General features: G+C 39.8%; 1 protein-coding gene across 5 annotated transcripts in view; it reads left to right on the forward strand.

Annotated features, from left to right (window-relative positions):
• Window positions 1–23,498, forward strand: part of MAPRE2 (microtubule associated protein RP/EB family member 2) — a 91,976-nt gene that overhangs the window by 44,224 nt on the left and 24,254 nt on the right. For 4 of the 5 annotated variants that reach the window (XM_035124853.3, XM_035124854.3, XM_088675473.1 and 1 more), the window contains one exon: window positions 13,153–13,280. The exons of the other annotated variant lie outside the window; for it this stretch is intronic. In XM_035124853.3, the coding sequence (XP_034980744.1) occupies window positions 13,160–13,280 (121 nt within the window). In that variant the 5' untranslated portion in view covers window positions 13,153–13,159. The remainder of the gene's footprint in view (window positions 1–13,152; window positions 13,281–23,498) is intronic. 5 annotated transcript variants of the gene reach the window in all.

Raw genomic sequence — 23,498 nt, forward strand, 5'->3', positions numbered from 1 at the left:
GAGAGAATAGTACCCACAACACTTTGACAGTTCCAAAAGGGTTGGTAATCTCTTCTCCAGGAGATAACTACTCATTATGGGCTTGCATGGTCTTTCCCCCACCGCTCTTGAGTGTGGCTTCTTTCTCCATGCCCTTTTGCATGGTTATATGAACTGGCAAGCTATGGCTAAGAATCAGGAACACTCTTGTTTTGGAGAGGCAAACACCTATTTAGATACCACAGCAAATTATAGTTAACAGGAACACTGCACAAGAAAGGAGAAGAAGGAGCATGCAAGCATATGGAGCTTCCCCTAATTTATCAAGACTATGGCTTGAGGGTTGTCTGAATTTAGCCCAAGAGCTCTTACTTATAGAGATAAGTGCCCAGAACTTTCCAGAATTGGTTGCCATTCTTTGTTACTGGCATTGTAGCAAACAACACTGGTGTAAAATAAGGTGAAAACTCATCAGGAAGTGCAGAAATAGACAAATGAAGTCTGAAAAAGCAAAGTATTTCAGTCTTATTCTTCATAGCAATCGCCCAGTTAATGTATTTTCTAAAGCTGTGTACTAACAAAATGGGTTTGTGAGTGCTATTTATATTTGCCAGTAACTGAATGATACATTTTCATCAACACATTTCTGGTGTCTTAATCCTACATTCAGAAACAGCTCCTTCCTAGTTACAGGTAGGTAGCTGTGTTGGTCTGGATCGAAGTAAAATAAAAAAAATTCCTTCAGTAGCACCTTAAAGACCAACTAAGTTTTTATTTTGGTATGAGCTTTCGTGTGTATCTGAAGAAGTGTGCATGCACACGAAAGCTCATACCAAAATAAAAACTTAGTTGGTCTTTAAGGTGCTACTGAAGGAATTTTTTTTATTTTAGCTCCTTCCTAGTAATCAACTGCCTGCTTCCTGTGGGCCCTGCAAATAGAAGTGCTAACTGAAAAATGGATTGCGTTTAATGAGGCAACTATTCTTCAACTTAGTCTCCACCTTGACCAGAGATGGTGGACAAAGGATGTCTTCATGAGCCAATAAATTTGAGTGGCCAGTAAACCAAGCCATTATTTGTTCTTGGCACAAACCCACTCGTCCTAGTCCTGTTGCAGTTGCAGGGAGCAATGTGAAGAACCCCTGCACAAATGAGACAAGACAGCACCTCTCTTTGAGGCCAGTTCTGGGACCACTGCTTTGAAGTCCCCAGTTTGATGGATGTTTTGAAGTGTTAAGATTTGAATACTTCATTAGATGCATGGAAGTTTTCCTTGAGGATTTGGGACTCATGTAAATTGAATGGAAACTTAGATGTGGCTACTTGGAACATAATCTATCTGTACAGTGTGATACAGCCTGGGAGCTGCTGTGCCATACAATCACCACACTCACAGTCTGCTATGGGACTTAGGAGTTAGCTTTACATTGCATTCCAGCTTAGGACAGGCCACAGCTGAGAATAGCAAGCCCACACCATATAATGCCTACTATTATGGGAAATATAGCATAATTACAGGCACACATTTCTCCACAAGAGCACATACTACTGCTGCTGTTGCAGAATCAGGGTCAGGTCATGCCTCTGCTTTTTAATATGCATTAAAATGTCGTACAGCCAGGCACTGGTCTGCCTGCATCATCCTGTGTTTACCATAGGTTCTCAATCCTATAAAGTAGGTGAGAAATGTTATTTAACAAGTAAGTTTGGCACAGTCAGATTAAGGCAACTCTGATACATGTTTCCATTCATTTATGAAGAGTGCTCTGTTGCTTTTTGAGCAAGTACATTCTCTTGGCTTACCCTTACCTAACTGTATTGTTGTGAAAATAGATGCCTCTGCTAGTTCCTTGGAGAGAAGAACAGGATACGAATGTAACAATTTGGCATTGGTTTTCAGCCTGTCTGCATAGCTGTTATGGATACCAAACCTTCTGTGCAGCCGGGGTTAAATCCCAGCTGTGATTCTACAGTTGTTTTTAGACTGAGACAGAGTGTGTGTTAACAATCTGGATCACCTAGATTCCTGAATATAAAAAAGTCTTTACTGCACTAGAAGGCTACTAGGATGCTGGAAACCCTGGACAGAGGAACATTTGGTTCAGTCCCAAGGCAGTTCCACTGCTTTGTGTTTCCTTTGTATTGCAGTTTACAGTATAGGCTTGTGGGGCCAAATCCAGCTTTTATTTAAAAATACAGTACTGAAAACTGACCAGTCCTCATGATTGCAGTTATTTTGGGATACACAAGAGCAGTGTACTTTTTAAAGTGCTGTAGTCAGAATACAAATAGGAACGCCATATCTACCTTCCTATCTAATATTGTTATTTCAAGTGTATTAATGCGGATTTCTATATATCTGGTTTTTAGCAATGCCAGATGTACTAGTGATTTCATTTGTTTATTCAAATGAGATGAGACTTTCACACAATTATTTTTAATTGTGTCAATAGAAAGAAAACATATTTAATTGTGGCTTTTGTGAAATGCTTGGAATGCAATTCTTGACACTGTAAAAGTTGACTACTGAATAAGACTTAGTCTCATATTTTCTCCACAGCCCATTTCTATTATGAGATGGGAAAGTGGGTTGTTTCATAAATGGAAGTTTCTAGACCAGGAATGGAGAACCTATGATCCTCTAGATCAGGCATGTCAAACCTGCGGCCCTCCAGATGTTTTGGACTACAACTCCCATGATCCCTAGCTAGCAGGACCAGTGGTTGGGGAAGATGGTAATTGTAGTCCAAAACATCTGGAGGGCCGAAGTTTGGGGATGCCTGCTCTAGATGTTGTTGGACTTCAGATCCCATCAGCCCTAGCCAGTATAGCCAGTGGTCAGGAGTGATGGGGGTTGTAGATATATATGGCCCAGGCCCCTTTCATCAAAGAAAGGGTTTCAGTTAGCTCTTTTACTTTTGCTGATTAAAGGTTTTCCTAGCCAGAATCATTGCCAGACCTACAGGCTGCAAATATGCTCCTTCTGGCTGAGTGTGACCACCATCCAGAACAGAGTAATGTACCTTGCTATTTCTTCTTCTTTCAGTTGTCCCCCCCCCCCAATCCATTGTCAGCTTTCTCATTCTCTTCTAGAGAATATGGAACTGATGACATCATATGAATAATTAGGAAGGAGATCTATCACCCATTCATAGTAATAAGAATATGCATACATCAAAGAGGGGCATGCAAAACTGACCTCAAAATTAAGAACTTCTAAATTTATGAGAACAGCTTTTTAGTCTGACAGAAACTAACTACAGGCAATGACTGATTTACACACGTCCAATTGGCGGCCAACTGCACACATGCACATTGAGGCAACCTGGAAGTGGCTTGAAAAGGGGGTGGGATGGGCTTTTGTGTGCTCTGCTGTCACATGTGATGACCCATGGGTTGCCTGTTGTATTCTGTCCACTTCAGTGGCTGGTGTCTACTATTTTCACTGCACCTTTGAATGCTACGTCCGCCTACTCCAGTAACTGTGATAGTTTCAGTTCAATTTGTTTGCTGAAGGTTGCAGTTCTATGTGCACTTACCTGGGAGAAAACACTATTGAACTCATTGGGACTTGGATCTGAGTAGACACATATGGGCCTGTTGTTCTATAAGAGTGCTTTTAGGCAGTGTTTAATATATTCATCAGAGCATACAGTGTGTGGAATCCTAAATATAATTTGGCTTTTGAGTGATTGCCCTTGACCCATTTAATGTTATCGCGTGTAATGTCTAGCATTCTTAGTGGGAACGTGATGTAGTAGGATTTCTTTTTCCTACTGCACTTTTGAAAATACTTCTCTTCATCACAAGGAAACGTAAACATTAATCAGTAAGAGGAGGATTAAGGACGTAGCATTTATCGGAAATCCTTCAGTAGTGGCAGGCTGCTTAGAAGAATGTCTTATTTAGGTTGCAAGGCCCAATTCTAAGCTTGCTTTTGTCAAAATATTCATAATTGCATATTATGGCAAATGAAACCTACAAAAATAAAATTAGCATAGAAGTAGACTTTACAATTGATGGTGTTTGAAGCAATAAAAGCACTTTAGCTTTTATCATTTTCAATTTTAACTTTTAAACATGGCTAATGCCCCAATCCTAAAGAACTAAGCCCCACATCACTGTTGAATAGTCTATAAAGTGTCATATGGTTTGTGGGTGCTTTAAATGCAAACTTACTCATGTAAAAATGCTGAGGGTTGCACTCCTTAACATCTGCAGGTGTGCAGTGGTTGTGCTGAACCATTGTTTTGTCTCAGCATTGGACTGGATGACAAGCAACAAACTGTATTACATAGCAAGTTGTATTAATTGGTTAACTGATTTGATAGCAAACTCTGATATACAGAGAGCAATGTTTGAGAAGAAACTGATAAATGTTGTTCATCCTGTGTATTAGCAGATGGATTCTGTCATATTTTTTCTGCTCCCCACTCCTGCACTAGACTGAAAGGTGGAGGAAGTCTGTCTACTGTCCTTCATGTGGGTACAGTTAAAGTGCTCAAGTTAAGGGTTAACTAATCTGCATTATGTGGTCATTATGTGGTCCCTCTGAACTTGTTACAGTTGCTAATAAACCTTTGGAACCGGCATGGTGTTGAGGTTTCTGTTCTAAAAATGCACCCACAGTCCCTATGTTGTTCAAAGCTGGAACCAAGGATGGATAGACTTAATTTCAAAATGCTTAGGTTTATTGATTTTCTTTTGCACTTCCAGGAAATGTCTTCCTTTCTCTACTTCTATCTATGCTTCTTCCTTCTGTCTGCAAGTATTCCCTTGGATGTACGTATTAGTAGCCTGACTAAAGTTAAGAATTATTAACTTTGGGAATGCATCCTGAATAGAGTTGTTCAAAGTGCAAGCAAATATTCTAAGCCAGAGAACCTTAAAAGGAAGGGGTACCTGTTCATTAGCACTGATATCTAAGACTCTCCTCTCTCATTTCCCCTTGCTGAGCAATAGCTTTGATCTGCTAATCCAGCTCTCCCTTTCTTTATACTGTGTGACACCTGTCAAAGGGAACAAGCAGCAAAAAATAAAATACTGCCAGTTCTAACTTTCCTTTATTTAAACTGTACAAATACTAGCTCTCTGACTGTGTAGAACTTTATTTTATTATCTGTTATTGTTACGGTAATTTATTAACCACCGTCTATACCAGGGGTAGGCAACCTAAGGCCCGTGGGCCGGGCGCGGCCCAATCACCTTCTCAATCCGGTCCACAGATGGTCCAGGAATCAGCGTGTTTTTACATGAGTAGAATGTGTCCTTTTATTTAAAATGCATCTCTGGGTTATTTGTGGGGCAAAGGAATTTGTTCACCCCCCCAAAAAAATAGTCCATCCCACCACATGGTCTGAAGGATGGTGGACCGGCTCATGGTTGAAAAAGGTTGCTGACCCCTGGTCTATACAACCATCTTAAGGCACTATTCAATACAATCAATTAAAAAAAAGTTTAAAATACAATACAACAGTAAATTCATTTAAACCTAAACTGGCACCATAAAAAATAGATACTCATGGCAAAGACCCATTTTTCTAACTGGGAAAGCCTTTTGAAACAAAAATGTCTTCAGTTGTTTCCGGAAAGTACAGATCGTGGGCACCTGTCATATCTCTACAGGAATGCCATTCCACAGAACTGGTACAGCCACAATAAAAGCCCTGCTCCTAGTTGCTTCTGAGATCTTTGGAACATTCAGGAGAAGCTCTCACAGACTGCAGCCATTGACTGTGTATATAAGGAACAAGATGATCATTCAAATAACCTGGTCCTGAAATGTATGGGATCATAAATATTTGTACCAGCACCTGGTACTTGACTTGATAGCAGATTGGTAGCATGCAGGTTATACAGTCTGGAAAATTTATAATCATATTTCAGGTGAGTATTCTCCTTTTAGGTGACTTCTTCCTCTGAAATCTTGCTATTACAGTCCATAGATGTTGAAATCTTCAGCTTGCAAAGGCAGTAGAAGGAGCAAAGCTTCAGTTCACCAGTTTGTTGAACCAAGAGTTTCCTTAAAGAAGGCCCAGTTGTTTTTATTTTCCAGCTTGAAGTCTCTAGCTAGAGCTGATGGCCTCTAAACAGGCCATTTTATTAGGAAGTGAGGAAACCACTGGAAAAACATTGAGTAAAGGTTCAGGGACTTTCTCCCTCTTGGCCATGTTATCTACAGTCATGCTTCATCCTTCATCCTGGTTGTCTGAGAATTCCAGTCTTTCTTACCAGGCAGCATCCTGACCTGTCTTCCTATTTTGCTGCTTCCTTTTCTTGAAAAAGAAAAAAGTTAAGTCCCTCACTAAAAGCAGTGGCATTTCCATCAAGCTTCTTCAAACAATCATTTGTGTATTGAGAGTAACTTCTGCTGTATCATCCACCCTCCTTTTGGATACACCTTTTTATTTTGAAATTTATGCCCCCCTTTTCTTCATAAAATACTAAGTGGCTTTCAGATTACATTTTCAAAATATTTTCACAGAGAGAGAGAGAGAGATAGGCACAAACATATCTTTCACAAAAAGCAAATAGTAAAAATTATGTGGCAGCAGTAAACAAAAATCTAGTCAACAATGCAGTGAGTACTGTGCATACAGCATCCTATCCAGCATTTGTTTGTAGCTTTCTAAGTTAACTCCACCCTTAAAAGCTGAGCCATTTTGCTTATTGTTCTCTCCAAACTTGTTGAGACAATATGTCTGTTGTTTTTTTCTCTCTCTCATCTCTATCCTGTAAATAAAAATAATTCCTGCATGAATAAAGGCTTTGAACCCCACCCCACCCCCAAAAAACAATGCAGTGAGCAAATGAAAACATTTGTAGACTGTGTCAATAAGCCAGATAAGCCTTCTGTGAAAAAGCCAGGTTTTTACCTGTTGCCTGAAGGTATAGTATCAGGGGTAGATGGACTTCCTTTAAGGAGGCATTCCACAGAGTCTGCAGCACCACTTAATTTATATGTAAGAACTTTGAATCTAAAACAGTTGAAGTAACAAATATATGCAATGCAGAGTGTTCAATGTTGGAGTAATCGATTATCCAGTAACAGTTGGCAATCTGGTGGTGGCCTTTTTGCACAAGTTGATATTTCTGGTCACGTTGTGGTAATGAAGCCACCTATGAGGGAAGCCCTGGTTTGGGAGCTATCCATGCAGGAAATAAGATCTGCTACAATGTGGAACAAGTTGCTTGTAACATTATTGGTGTAGAACTCTCCTTGAAGTAGTCTGCTAGAGCCCAGTACTGTTACACGTCAATCATAGTTTTAAAAATACTACAAGATGTCTCTTATCTATCTTTTGGTATATATGATATCCTTTTTATTTTGTGCACATATTATTAATTGACATTGTAAAACTGTTTGTTATTGGAAAGAAAAGTGTGGTATCTATAAAACTAAAAATCAAATTCTGGAAGAGTTTCTCTGTCATATTGTCCTATATATCTTGATAGTCCTAAAGTCTTCCTTAGATATCAAGGATTGTTACAATTATTGCTGGCTGCTAATATCTCCTTATTGGGCAAGATACTCAAGCAGATGAAGGCTGTACGATAGTGGTGGGGGGGAACTGTTTATATGAGTCCATTAGTGTCTGATTTCAGGCCTGATTTTGCACTGGATACAGCCTTGCTCACCCTGATGGAGAAGTGCAACTCTGCTAATTCTCCTTGAACAGTAGCATTCTATACTATCAACCATCGTATCCTTCTGGGTAGATTCCTTGAATTGGGAGTTGGAGGCATCATGGGTCAAATTCTTACCCAAAGGGTCAGTTCCATAAGGTGTTGCTGAAAGACTGCTGCTTCGCTCCATTCTGCTTAGAACTCTGCAGGACCCCATAGCATATCTTGTCTCACATGGTTTTTAACATTTTACATGAAACTGCTGGGAGAAGTAATTCACGGACATTTATGTGTCATAAATGTGCTTAAATTCATCATCTGGGTGTATCTAGGATTGTCTCAGGTAGCTTCTGTGGCAAGTAGTGCCCTTCAATTGCTTAGACAACACCAATGTTTGAGTACTGTTAATGCATAGTGCTTGAGGATTATTTGGAAACTGCAGGTTATGCAAAATATACCGTATTTTTCTGTGTATAAAACTAGGTTTTTTCCCCTTAAAATAATGTCAAAAATTAGGGGGTGTCTTATTCATGGATAGTGTCTCCCCCATTTTCTTAAATCTGAGTCCCCCAAAATAGGGGGCGTCTTATACATGGGGGCATCTTATAGACGGAAAAATATGGTAGCTACTTTGCTTGTTAGCTAGTCAATGGTAGCATATCTCAATGGTGTTAGCTTCACTGGATTTCACTTTTGTTTTCAAGGACAGTTCAAATGGTTGGTACTTACTTTCCAAGCCCTGCATGGTTTAGGACCAAAGAACCAGAAGGAATATCTCCCCTTTTACCAGGGCTAGCCAACAAGGTGCCCTACACATTTTGTTGACTATTCTGGTAAGGGTCAAGAGAATAGTAGTTCAGAACATCTAGAGGGCACCGTGTTGACTACCAATGCCCTATGGCCCTATGTATTGAGCTTCAGAGTGTCTCTTCCTGGTGCCTTCCCCCTCTGAGGAAGGCGCATGGAAACCAGAGAGAGGGCCTTCTCAGCAGTTGAGCAAATTTCTCCCCAGAAAGGCCTGGTTGGCACTGACATTTTACTCCTTTCAGTGCCTGGCAAAGATATATTTATTCTCTCAGGCTTTTAAATGTCTTTTGTCCTCTTTTAATATGTTGGTTGTTATGTTTGTTTATGTATTTTATCTTGCTTTTGTAAAACACCCTTGAAACTCTGCTGATGGGATGGTCTATAAATCTTTTAGATGATTTTTTAAAAAACAAAAACTTGGACAACAAATCTAATATGTCTCAAATTACAATGGTTTTATTTTAGACTTCTCATACAATGGATCAGGCTGGGTTGCAATACAATGGTACCTCGAGTTACAAACGCCTCAGGTTACAAATGCTTCAGGTTACAAACTCCGCTAACCTGGATAGTTACCTCAAGTTGAGAACTTTGCCCCAGGATGAGAACAGAAATCATGTGGCAGCAAGAGGCCCCATTAGCAAAAGCATGCCTCTAGTTAAAAACAGTTTCAGGTTAAGAAAGGACCTCTGGAACAAATTAAGTTCGTAACTAGAGGTACCACTGTATATGTACATACATATACTTTTCATCCACAAAAAAAGACTAGGGTATTATAACTTTTAATACTACCATAGTATAGATCAATTTGTTTTTCTGTACCTATCTTGTTTTTATTGCCTGTCTGTGCAAATAGCTTGAGCAATAAGATTTAGATTTGAACTTGTGAGCTTCATGACCAAATCACTTTTGAATCTGGGTCTCCTGTTTGAACCTGATTCCCTGTACCACCCCCGTTCATTTGCTGTTGGTCCAGGACCCAGGAAAGAAATAGGAGACAAAGGACAAATTAGAACTTTGGCAACTACTTTATGTACAGTATCTGTAATGTAAATATAACTCAGACAGGAAACGGTCCAGTGCAGAAAAACTACACTCCAACAAAGTCAACTAGACAGGACTGTCAGCAGAGTTATTTGAGGTGACTAATGCCCAGTGGCATGAAAACCTGGAAACCCATAACAGCCTTATGTCTCATTTTCTTATGGGTTCCCAGATACAATGAAGATATCAAAGAAGCCCTGACCAATAATATACCCTGCCCTAGCTTGGTTCAAGTCTTACAAGGGAGGCTGAGCTAAAGCTGCAGCACTTACTGGAGGAGCAGGCTGCTGTTGTATAGGCTGCCTTGTCCCTTCCCTATGTAGGATCATGATAGGCAGTGCAGAGCATGATCTCTTAAGATCATGGACTATGACAGATGCTGGCTGGAACTCATACAAGGAGAACTGTTGTCTCATTGACATGCTTAGGCCTTATGAAGGTTCGCTGGTCTGGAGCTCCTGTTAACCCTGCTCTTCTGAAGAGCATTCAGTTTCTTAAAAGACCATTGCTCAATTTTTCCAGTTCCTGTGACATGGTGGTAGTGAGGAGACCATTGAGAGGAGGGTATTATCAGAATCTGAGGAGCTGGGTAAAGCCATGTCCTCTGGTCTGACAGGTTCCGCAGTGCGGAGGATAGCTCTCTGTCTTGTCTCCTCCCTTATTTCCCTTTGAGATGGGGGTGGGGGGAATTAAGGCCAGAGAACATGGCAGCAATTAGCTGAGCCTTAGGAGGGTATGTTCACATTAGTAGCTTGAAATGCAGTAAACTCATTCCCCCACCCCTATTTGTTTCAAGCCACATTGTTCATATCAAAGATGGAGCAGGGATGTCTTTACCTGATGTGCATGACCTTTTTGGTCCCCCCCTCCACCTCTGGAGCCCTCTGGGAACTCCTGTTCATTAAGCTTGTCAACTGTGCTCTGCATCCAGTATTATAATCAAATTGAAGCTGGTTTGAGAAATAAATGCATCAAACAGCAGTACAGTATTTGTCAGACTACATGATCAATATGGATTGTGGCTAATGTGTTAAGGCTGCTTCCAAAATTAACATTGGGGGAGCACACTGGATGTGGAGTTAGCAGTCATGTGAACATGGCCTTAGTCACGCCACCCTATGGAAATAACAAGACCCCCACAAGTAGTGAGAAACTGGCAGCTACTCAGACTGTATCTTGTCACCTTATGCAGAAGTCTTGAGGGCAGTCAGGGGATTGAAATGTAAATTCTTTCTCATTCTCTCCTCTACTCTCCAGGATGAATGATGCTTGTAATATGTCAGGCTAAAAGGGTGAGACTCAGCTGAGCTGTGAAGGGGGGGGGACTATGCACAGAGTGAGCTGAGATGACCCAGTTTTTCCCCTGGTGTTAACCCAGACCATCCGAAAAGCCCACCCAGATCAAAGCAGCTGAAAAAGGAAATGGTGAGAGTGTTAGAGGAAGAAAGAAGAGTGACAGGCAGGCAATCTGATATTAGCCTTGAGCCAGTTTAGCTCATTAATGGAGCATAGTGGTGGTGTCAGAATAGGAATATGTTGCTTAATTGTAAGCAGCATTTATTTTTTGAAAACCTGACCATTTCTTTTAGTAAACCTTGTCTATAGGTGTGTGAGTGTGTGCCTGCACACATGTGCACATGCTTTTGCAAAAGGTGCTTTAACAGCTTACATTATCCATACCCATATATTTAATTACAGGTAGGTAGCCGTGTTGGTCTGAGTCAAAGCAAAATAAAAAAATTCCTTCAGTAGCCCCTTAAAGACCAACTAAGTTTTTATTTTGGTATGAGCTTTTGTGTGCATGCACACTTCTTCAGATACCTGAAGATATCTGAAGATATCTGAAGAAGTGTGCATGCACACGAAAGCTCATACCAAAATAAAAACTTAGTTGGTCTTTAAGGTGCTACTGAAGGAATTTTTTTATTTTGCATATATTTAATGTTTTCATTCTCTTTATTCAGGCTACTAACTCTGCTTCATGGGGCCTTGCCCCACAGGCAGAATCACTGCATTTTCCTGTGGTATATAAATTTTTAATCAGTTGCCAGTAATGTGTGTGCAAGATTGCACAGAACACATGTGTGCTAATAAAAATAATATATGATGTAAAATCTTCTTAGTTGTTTCCAGCTCAGTCCAAATGCATGATTTTTTATTTTATTTTTTATTTAATCTCTAGTTTGCTAAATCAATCATTTGTTGCTGGGTATGGTCTTTTGCACAGGGTGGTATTCAACTAAATTTTCCTCCTAGTAGACCAATTGAAATTAATGGACCTAACTTAGTCATGTTCATTGATTTAAATGGGTCTGCTTTGAGTAAGTTGAAGGCCAAAGGCTGCTCTGCAAATTTGGGGGCTGAGGAATTGATGACATGAAGAATATCGGAAGAGCCAAATTCATTTCTGTCTCAAGTATGCAAAGCATCAGTTTGACTAGGTCCATAGATACTACTTGTCACATGTGATTTCCCCCCATCCTTGCCAAGGACTAGAACAGGGGTGGGAAACACTCCAGTCCTCTGTGTTCAGCCCTCAGGGCTCCCCCCAACCCTCAACCCCAACAATGCTCATCACCAGTCCTGTGCCACATCTTCCTGCAACTGTTCTTGAACTCTGTCCTGGAACTTATAATGGCTCCTGTTTGTCTAGGAGGAGGATGCAGAGATGTGGGAGGCAAGGGAGAATGAAGACACCTCCGTCTTTTGCATAGCCTATTGTCACATCCATTGCTTTGCCCACTGCTGGCATGTGGCCCCCAGAGGTTGCCTACAAAAAAGAAGAAGAAAGAAATGTGGGCTGAAAAAGTGTCCCCACCCCTGAAGCATCGTTTGGGTATTTTGTGTTCTCATAGCCTTGTTTCTGATCCCACTATGTAATCCTGATACAGAGTTCTACTGGAGCAAAAAGCAAATGCTACCATGTAGCCACCATTCATAGCATCTTTTTTAAATTTTTCATGCTCATCTACACATTTATAATGCACTATATTTACATACTTTTCAGTGGTGTTTGTCAACTCACTCCTAATTTTACAAGTGCTTTCAGAATTTCAAAATATAAGCACATCCTAGTAAATCTGTAAGTAAAACAGGTAATTTACCAAACCAACTGATGCAGGTGATAAGTTCCAGTATAGGATAAAAATCTGAATGCTGTTAAAAACCCATATGCACAGTAAGAAAATGCATGCTACACCTATTAAATGTTGCTTTTGGGGGGAGAGAGTTCAGGATAAGTATCCATTGAAATACTGTCTCTGGTCAAACACCAATTACAAAAAGATGCAACTCCTCATTTTCCTCTGAAAAATTGGGGCTGGGGTTGACACATGTATTTCAGCTTCCTGATGAAGCCTTCTTAAGAGAGGGCTGGCTCACTTTTGATTAGATGAGTCTTGTTGCAATTTTATGTGATGCAGTGGTCTTTAGCATTTCCAAGAGATAAGCGCCTAGAGGCGTAATATATACCCTAAATGCTAATTTTCTTAAAAGTGTTTCAGGATGTGCTAACTAGAATCTTTCCAATATTTTTCAAATATGATTTGATTTTATATTTGTATGCTGTTTCAATAATAACAAAGTCGAGCTTGGAGCTATGACATGAAGATTGTAAGGGGAGAATTACGTTGTTGGTGACATGCACCTCATAAGAATTATAACCAATCTTATATATCTGCTTATTTGATTTTGCAGTTGGGGAATGGCGGTCAACGTGTATTCTACCTCTATAACCCAAGAGACTATGAGCAGACATGACATCATTGCATGGGTGAACGATATAGTATCTTTAAACTACACAAAAGTTGAACAACTATGTTCAGGTAAGATGCAACTTTTTAAAAAGACCGGTATTTTATCAATAACAATGTATCAGTGGTGTGCCTGAAAAGCGGTGTAGAAATACTGCAAATAATACAGTGGAACCTCGGTTTATGAACACCTCGGTTTACGAATTTTCGGTTTACGAACGCCACGGACCCATCTGGAACGGATTAATTCACTTTCCATTACTTTCAATGGGAAAGTTCGCTTCAGTTTATGAACAGACTTCTGGAACCAATTACACCCATGGTTTGGGTTAAGTACGCTTCAGGTTGAGTACTCTGCGGACCCATCTGGAACGGATTAATCCACTTTCCATTACTTTCAATGGGAAAGTTCGCTTCAGTTTATGAATGCTTCAGTTTATGAACATACTTCTGGAACCAATTGTGTTCATAAACCGAGGTACCACTGTAATGAAAAAGAATAAAAGCTTTCTCTGTATCAAACACATATATTTGTATTTTGGCCTGTGTTACAGTGTTTTTTACATGATGTTATTCATTTTAAAGGATACACATTTAAAAACAACAACAACAATAACAACCATGTTTTAGCTCTCTAAATATTCAAATCTATAGAATGGACTTCAGTAAATCACAGAGCTATTTTGACATTAGTTGCCAATTACTGTTTCTATCTGAACTTTACTGGTTAAGGGCTTTATGTGTAGTGCTTTTTTTACTGTATTGTGAACATCGCTGTGATCCTAATTAGATGAGGGGCTGTCTATAAATGAATATATAAATAATATAATAATATATATTGTGTGAATCACAAACTCATACCTTTATTTGAAAAGTTGATTTGTGGAAATCAAAGTAATAATGAACTATACTTTACCTATACTTTATTATTTGTCAAAATGGGGGAGGGGCACAGGGGAGAGAACACCATCTATGAGAGAATGGACAACTAAAATCTGGGACATCATTTGCATGGTAAAAATCATCACACAAATGGTTAGAACCAGAGGAGGGTTGACAGCAAAATAATGTCTTACAGAGAAATGGAATCCCTTTAAAATGTACTGGAACAATACAGTAGTACAGGATAATGTTAACCCATTTGTGTTACTTGGAACCTTGTAATATTGAAATGTTATATTTTATTTTGGTTCAGAAAGTAGGGTGGTTGTCTTGTTATGCAGATTGTAGACCTCTCTTTCCAAGGACTCTAGTAACAAGTTAAGGAGGGACTTTTTCCAAGTGAACCTGCATGTAGCTTTGTTTGATGTGCATTCTTTGGCACCTTGGGACATTGATCTGCTGCTGAATCAAAGACTAGCTGGCAGGAATGTCTAGCAGAATTGCTTCAGTCTTTGATATATTGTTTACCTTTGAGCTTGAGTAGTCATGCTGCAGCCATGCTTTCAGTCCAACAAGGGTCTGCATCTTTGGGTTGTGGCAATGCCATATATTGATGGAGACTTGCTAGGGCAAAAAGGCTCTGAACAGTGGAATGATAAATGTGGATTTGCTTGTCTTGATCACATGTGATAAGCAGATAATGCTTTTGTGGCTTCTCCTCCATCATCTTATTAAAAATGATTTTGGGACATGTTACAAGGAAAGTTTAGCCTTACTTCAGTTTTCTTGGGATTCTAGTAAGTTGTCCTCATTCACCAATTTCATAGCTTTCATTTATTTATTTTTATTTTATTTCTGACCTGCACACCTGTAACTGTTACGCTCCATTGTTCTTGTATTTAGATAGTGGGGTATAAATATGGAGAGAACTCCTAACTAGTTTTAAAGTTCTAGTTACAGGTGGGTAGCCGTGTTGGTCTGAGTCGAAGCAAAATAAAAAAAATTCCTTCAATAGCACCTCATATTTTGGTATGAGCTTTCGTGTGCATGCTGCACACGAAAGCTCATACCAAAATAAAAACTTAGTTGGTCTTTAAGGTGCTACTGAAGGAATTTTTTTATTTAGTTTTAAAGTTGTCTGCTTTCTTACCCTGCTTCACATACAATTTCCTGATGGAGTGTTTGCACTTAGCAGTTGTAATGTTGTTCTGTGGTATCTGAAGACTTTACCGTGCTTGCTGAAGAGACCACATAAAGATTGCAATAAAAGTATAAATTTTAAGGTGCTGTTTCATAATAAATGTTATGCACTTTTGTGTTTTCATATTGTAAACTGCCCTGTGATCCTCAGATGAAGTGTGGTATAGAAAGTTAATAAATGAAACCAATTGTGGCGTTTCACTTCTAGGGGACCAGCAAGAATTAAGTTGTATGGGAGGTGAATAGCCAATAGGAGCTCTCCAGGCAGAAGCAGGGGTATATAGGGAGAAGCAGGCAGTCAGAAGGGAGGAGTTGATGAATGAGGTGGAGAGGATTTGAGATAGAGAGAGGGTTAGAGAAGCTAGTGAGGTGAGCTGAGAGAGTAATAAGAAGGGAACTTCAGTCAGAGAGGAAAAGGGGGGAACTAGTACTAAAGATTAAGTTTAAGCAAAAGTACCTGAGTAACGGTGAAGAATTTATATGCTTGTAAGATCATTTCCTAAATAAACTTAATTGTTTGGTTTACCTTTCACCTGACTGGAATCCTATATATGTGGACCAGTACGCAGACTTACTGGTTGGTGGCAACAAGGAAGAATATAGGCGAGGGAGGTACTGGGTCAATAGACCGTGAAACGTCTGGGGGCCTTTACCGAGTAACCTCACCAATCCAATAAACAAACCATTGATTGCTAAGAGTTGCATGCCCTAAAATGTTGGCTTTTAGAACATGTGAGGGCAACTTAAAGAGCCGACCCTCTGTGTCAACCTTTAGAGCTGTACTAGATACAGATAGTGAACTACTGAATATGGATGTTATTAATGTAGTATCATCATGATTGTTGCCAAGTTTCATATTTTGATTTTCCCCACGTACTCTAAATCTTCAATATTATTATTATTATTATTATTATTATTATTACTACTACAACAACTGAAAGCTGGAATCAATTCTTGAAGGTGAAATTATCTGAATATTATTATCAATGGGAGCTCCTTTTATATGCCTTCGCTGCATGCGCAAATCACTCCCTATGAATCATGGGGGACCCAGCTCAAGAATGCTCATTCCCAGTCTCTTCCTGGTCTTCTATGTGTTACCTTCCCCCTGCCTTTTAATCCCATGAAAGGGGAAGCACTGGCACTACTGGTGTTAACTGTAGCCATGGTTAACCTTAGGGTTACTGTGCTTTGCCAGGTTCTGAAACCATTGTATTGCATCCTGTTTCTTTTTTAAGAAAGGGTCAGAAACCTTTCTCACTGGAGCCTAGGATTCTTGGGAGTTCTAATGAAATTTTGCAGTATTTCAGGTTGCCTCACTGTTTGTACTTAAGCACATTTGTAAGATAGAGCAAGACAAAGAAATTCAGTAGTACTCTGCAGATCTTTGAACTGCTATGCTGATCTAATTTGGTCTTTTATCCTTCTTTCCTTCCTTCCTTCCCCTCCCCGTTTTTAAAACGAGTGCTCCTTGAAGCATTTCCAGTCTTCATGCAGCGTAACATTAGCCCCCATAAAATATCTGCATTTACAGGAGACTTCAAAGGGCAAGAGAGAGTGTGGGAAGCACTGCAATATTCAGGAGCGTTTCTTAGCATTAACAGTGAACTTCAGAACAAGCCAGATAATTGGATTGTATAAAATGCTTGAAGTGTTGTGGCATTCTGGATTTATATTTGGGGAAATATGTTGGCAACTAACCAGAAAACAACCACCCTGGCAGGCATAAAGGCCCCTTGTTTTGAAAAATATATGAAAAGCCAGTAGTCCCATGCCTGTCCAATTTTTGCTTTAAAAAAATATTACCGGTAGTTTTATTTATTTTGCCTTTGCATTCATGATGAACCAGAGGCCAAGCTGTTTGTGTGTGTTGTAGTAGGGATGCACAAGCATTCCAAAGAGTTGCCTGCCTGCAAATGTTAATGGTTTTGTGACAACTTCCTTCAACTATTTACAGAAAATAGTGTTCCCATTGAAATCAATGGAGGTTTAATATCCCCATTCATTTCAATACACAGATTTGTCCAAAGCTTCAGGGGTGCGTTGCTTCTGATGCTACCCTGCAACTAGCCCTTTGAGGGTATGCACCAGGTTAAAGTCTCATATCTTCCACCACCAATCACTTGAAATCAATGGAGATCCCCCTCTGATTTCTGTAAGCAATACAGAAAAAGGGCAAGGAATAAGTAGCAGTAGCTAAATCAGGAACAAGTTCCTTGAGTGTGGGTGTGTGAGAGATACTGAGACAGAGGGAGGAAGGGAGTTTCTGTATCAGAACAGTGTGAGAAAATACATCCATGTGTGTGTCCTTATTTTTGAAGAGCAGTGTACAGTGGATAAATAGTTGATCTGTATATTACTTCATGAACACATTGCACCTCGTATGTGGTATGCATCTGTTGTCTAGTCTGGTTCATTTTCGTAGGTGAGCTCTGCTTGTGATTTGGGTTCTTGGCCATGGATTCATTTTTGGATGCTCCTTTGCCCTCCTTCAAAGCATTATATTTTTAAAATAGATTGCTGCATAAAAAGGTAAAGGTACCCCTGACCATTAGGTCCAGTCACGGATGACTCTGGGGTTGCGTGCTCATCTTGCTCTATAGGCCAAGGGAGGCAGCGTTCCGGGTCATGTGGCCAGCATTACTAAGCCGCTTCTGGCGAATCAGAGCACCGCACGGAAATGCCATTTACCTTCCTACCGGAGCAGTACCTATTTATCTACTTGCACTTGATGTGCTTTTGAACTGCTAAGTGGGCAGGAGCTGGGACCAAACAATGGGAGCTCACCCCATTGCGGGGATTCGAACTGCCAACCTTCCGATCGGCTAGCCCTAAGCTCTGTGGTTTAGACCACAGATGTGTCTAATGTGTGTTATACATCTGGTATGTGTGTACATGAAATAGCTGTGTAGTTTATATAAACAAGAGTGTTTTCTGTGGACTAGGCACTCTCATATGCCTGGTGGCCACACCTATACCCCACACAGGTGCTAGATTTTTGTCTTTCAAGAGCTGGTAAGTCTGCTGGGGCAGGAAGGGAGCTCTAGAAGAAGAAAGAATAGCACATTCAGACTTTGGTTTGACTGTATAGAGCAGGCATAGGCAAACTCGGTCCTCCAGATGTTTTGGGACTACAATTCCCATCATCACTGACCACTGGTCCTGTTAGCTAGGGATCATGGGAGTTGTAATCCCAAAACATCTGGAGGGCTGCGTTTTAGAGCAATCTAAAATTAAAAGGCAGGAGGAAATTCAACTTTTGAATGAAGGGTTAGTTTGTCTGAATTATAAGTAACAATAAATACAAGATATGGAAATAATTTTAAATAGGGGGGGATCAAAACATTTGAAAAACTCAAAAACAATGGCAATACAAAATAAAATGTTTGTCCAGCAACGTATTACTTGAAATAATTGATGGGATAAAAACTAGAAATGGAACAGAAATTTGTCCAGTTTAATTTTGAATGCAAATCTACCTGACATGCACTTCTGAAACCAATATGCAAACCAAAGCACAGCTATGTTCTTTTTTTAAAAAAATTGTGTTTCTCTGGATTTTGCAGTGCAGTTCTCCAACCAAAAGTGTGTATAAAAATGTATACATTGGGAGGGATTGTAAAAAAATGCATTATAATGGAGAAAATTGCTTGTAAAACTGTGTATTAGGTGAAATGCATATCTAAATGTATATGAATTTTCCTGATAACTGAGCTTGAGATAAGCAAAAGAAGAAACTGACAGATTTATCCATCCCTTATGAGAACAGTTACTTGCCTCTTAAGATTCTGCATTCCATTCTGTGCATTTGAACAACCCTGTTCAGCTTCAATTGGAATACTCTAAACTCTGCTCATTTGAGGTTTCCCCAAAAGTGCATGGATATATACAGGACCCAACCCTATTGCCTGGGGACAAAAAAAAAACCATTTCTCGATGAGAACATGCACACACCCTGAATTAAGAATGTTAGGCCTTTCTATGCATGAAAAAGACTTTAGCTTTCATTTTCACAAATCAGTGTCAGTAGAGCTGCATGCTAAATTTAGAACTGAGGTCATTTGGCACATAACAGTTAAGTGGGCTGTCAGAAAGCACAGGGAACCCTGTTCTGCCTTCTGCCTACTTAGCAGAGACAAACACACAACCAAGAAGAATAGATAGCCTGTAAGCAGCTTTTCATTTGCATGCTTTAACCCTAGGTATTTTCTTTCAGTGGCATCTAGGGGCACTCCTTTAAAAGTATTGAATGGCAAAGAGAAAAGATAAAACAAGACGTGTTTCCAGTTAGCATGAAACTTGTGGGTGTAAGAAAATTGCACCTTCGTTTTCAAAATGGAGTTTTTAAGCTTTACTCCTTGGATAAGCATGGATTATAGAGGAACTCAGGATACATCTCTGCAGAGGATATGCAATGGCTGGCAGAGAAGACAGAGTGACAAAACTGTTGCCATTATTGCAAATGGAAAAAGGAATTCAAGGCAGAGATGTCATAGCACACATATTGCCTAATTCATGGTGTGGCTATTCTTCCTTGATATGCATCTAGAAGTCCTGATATTGAAAACAGATTCTGGAGCTGAGTTCTGGCACAAATCTAGATTTCTTCCCATTTAATATTTTAATTTTGGGTTGTAGTTTACAGTAGGGGTGCTAATGACATTCAGATAAGGCTAAATTTTGATTGTAGACTTGAGATACCACTTTGGTGGAACTGCAACTGAAATTGAACCAGGCAAATGCATGGGCTCCTGGAGAGGAGGTTGTGGCCATTTTACTCCCCCATTCTTGCTACTGCCATGCTGTTCTAATCTAAACCATGGTTTGGTTTAGTGTGTTGTCCAAACCTGGGGTCATGGTATGTCCCTGAAGGAGAAAACCACAAGCCCAGATTTGGAAAACATACTAAACCAAACCTTAGCTTAGCAGGAGGGCTGCTGAAGGCTGCCATCTCGTCTCCATGAACTCTTAAATTTAGGTGTTCAAACTAAGCCATGGTTTGGCTTAGTGTGATTTGCAAAGCATCTTATTAGATGACTCAGCACATATTAGCAAGACCCTGTGATTGTTTCTGCTCTGATCTAGGAGCTTTGGCAGATTCTCACTTCAGAAATCCAGGTTGTCCAGACATTTCCTTAGCAGAACCCTGCAGTTCTGTTTATATGTTGCTTGCTCTAATTTTACATCTATAGTGCCTGTGGTGTCTTTCTAAAACCTTTCACATATTCTTGTTTCTCAGTAGTTATAGCAGCAGATCATCAAAGGTTAAACAACTTGACTGCACTGTTAGCTTTTTTAAAATAAAATAAAAAAGGACCCAGTTATGTTCCAGATTAAAATTGTAATGTGAATTCATGGAGTGAAAGGAATATGTACTTTTAATTGAAAGAACATTCTCTCTATAGCTGTGGAATGGAGGCTGTGCGATATGTTTGGTTAATTGGTTACACTTTGCTCTCCTGAGAATTTAGATCAAGGCAGAGTGAGATTAAATAGATCTTGCTTCTTTACATAGGCTGCATTGGTTTACACATTTTTAATTATTTTACTGTTTTAATTATTTATATTCTGATCAGATTAGCAAAATCTAGACAGATCTGGGGAACCTTTGGCCTTCCAGATGTTGTTGAACTATGACTCCATCAGCCCCAGAAAGAATGACCAATGCCATTATGCAGCCTTGCTTAATTCCCTTCTCAGTTTTAATTGCTCTAAGATGACCCTGGGGAGTATGTCTTACTTTAAGAGAAGTCCCTTTGTGTAATGTTCATATTAGATAGGGTAACTGTTGATCAATGATGTATCCAGTTTTTTCCACAAGGTGGGTCAGGATATAGAGTCAAAGGCTGCTCTAAATTCTATAAAGGCAGCATATAGAGAGGTTGTATCACTAGAGGAATATTTTATTTCCTAATCAAATGATATAATATGAAACACTGATCGATGGTAGTTCGCCCTTCCCTAAAACCAGCTTTTTTTGTCTGCTAGAATGTTCTCTTGCTCTAGTCAATCCTAGCATAGCTGCCAAGTTATCCCTTTTTTAAGGGATTTTCCATTATGCTGAATAGGCTTCCTCGCGAGAAAAGGGAAAACTTGGCAGCTATGAATCCTAGGTAAGTGCCTTGCATAGAACTTGCTAATGGTATTAAGTAGACTAATCGGTCTGGAGTTTGCCAGATCGTTCTTTGACCTTTTTTTTGAAAATGGGAACTATGACTGCTAACCTCCAATCGAAGGGAGCTTGTGCATATCGATTGATGCAAATAAAGAGAGAGGCCAGAATAGGAGCCCAGAAGTCCAAATTGTTTTTAATAACTTATGGTGGGTTTAAATTCTGCTCTGGGGCCTTCCCTGATTTTAGTTGGGCTACAAGACGATTAATTTCAGACACAGATACAGGCGGCCATATTGGGAGATGGTCTTTAAGATGGCCAGGATCTTCTTTTCCAGAATTAGTATCTGAATATAATTCTTAAAAATACATTTCCCAATTAGTTGAAGTAATAAGACATTCTAATCACTTTGAGCTTTTAAATTTTGTAATTGGCATTTTTATCTTGATACTGGTCATTGACCGTAATAAAATGACTTGACCTGACTTGACTTGGCATGGCCAATGACCAGGGATGATGGGAGTTGTAGTTTGGCAACATCTGGAGAGCCAAAGATTCCCCATATGTATGTATATTTGATACAGTTTTTTATCTGTGTAGCCTCTGAACTAGGTGAAACTTGTTTTCATATGTTGTGAGTCGAGTTGGGGGCGGGGGTGCGAAAACCCATTATACCAACTTGTAAACAACATACAGTGCTCTTTCTCAAAACTCATTGTCCAACTAACTATCTAGAAAGCAAAACCAAACATTTAACCCAAAGTAGCTTTCATAAGTAATAATGTTAACAAGTTTCTTTCACAATTTTGGAATGCTGTCACTGTGAAACAAATCTGCTTTTGCTCTGCAGCTATTTCTGTTCTTGCCAAAAAGTAACATCATGCATACTTTATTGCAAGATGCTGCTGTGTGGGTCCCATCTGTGAATTTGTAGAGAGTTTGTTCCTCAGCTGCTACCTAGTAGACTCCTAAGATTCTGATGTCCAGACCCTTTTATATTATAGCTCTTTTGGGAAATAGCTTTCTGTATGCAAGTGGTCATACATGTGAAGGAGTGGGATGCACTAAAGTGAAGGCAATAACTTTTATTTCAACAAGAAAGTATTTGCAAGTTGTGTATTCAGATAAGCACATCTTTTATATGGTTATATGGGCCTCCATCCAAAAGTGTTCACACATAGTTATGTACTCATATAATCCACAAGGATATTCCTGTCTCCACCCATCAGTCAGCTGGCAAACTATGTCAGTTCTGACTTCACTGATTACATAGAGAACAGAAGGAAGGAGTGCTTAGATTTAGCCCCTGCCCAGACTGATGATCAGAGTTTTGAGCTTCTTCTTCTTCTTTTTTTGAATAGATATTTATTGATTTTCACAATAGAGTTTTGAGCTTCTGGCTGCACTTAACTGTTCAGCACTGCAAGAGGTGTAGGTGTCAGGATGCTGTCAGTAGCTGCTGGCTGGTTGCTCAGGAAAGTATAAAGAGAAGGAAAAGTTACTTACAGTCCTTTTTTTATTTCGAACTTAACAGAGAGAGGTTGTAGAATCTAGCCCCTTGGATAATGGTGGTGTCCTGAGTGAATCTCCACCCCTCTCTCTCCCACTTCCTCATTTGTCATCATCATCATCTCCTCTATGGGTGCTGCTACATGCCTTCTGTCTTTGAGCTCTCTGCTCTCCTACTTTTAAGGCTTGTCGGGTTCCGGGAGATGGAGGGTCTGTAATGCTTTCTAATGACAACATGTCAGCTGGATGTATTTTGGCTCTCCCATGATTTCCCAACCTTTCCCTTCATCTGCCTCTGAGCTACGACCTCCTTCAAACCCTTGTTGTAAATATATACTGTCTTCCTCTTCCTCCTCCTCCCTGGAAGGGTCAGGATGGGGAGGCGGTCTCCACTTTTATTCCTCCTCTGCCCAGTAGGAGTAGGAGTAAGCAGTAGGAGTCCTGGGTGTGCTGTCCCAGCTTACCAATTATGCCATGTTCTTCTTTGGAAACTGTGTGTGTGTGTGTGCGTGCATGTATTCTTGGTAAAAAAATAATTCGTGCTCAAAAGCCAGTTGCCTGGGATCTCTCCAGGCTATGTGACACA

Source organism: Zootoca vivipara, chromosome 8 (genome assembly GCF_965207765.1).
Source record: "Zootoca vivipara chromosome 8, rZooViv2.hap1.1, whole genome shotgun sequence".
Classification (NCBI taxonomy): Eukaryota; Metazoa; Chordata; class Lepidosauria; order Squamata; family Lacertidae; genus Zootoca; species Zootoca vivipara.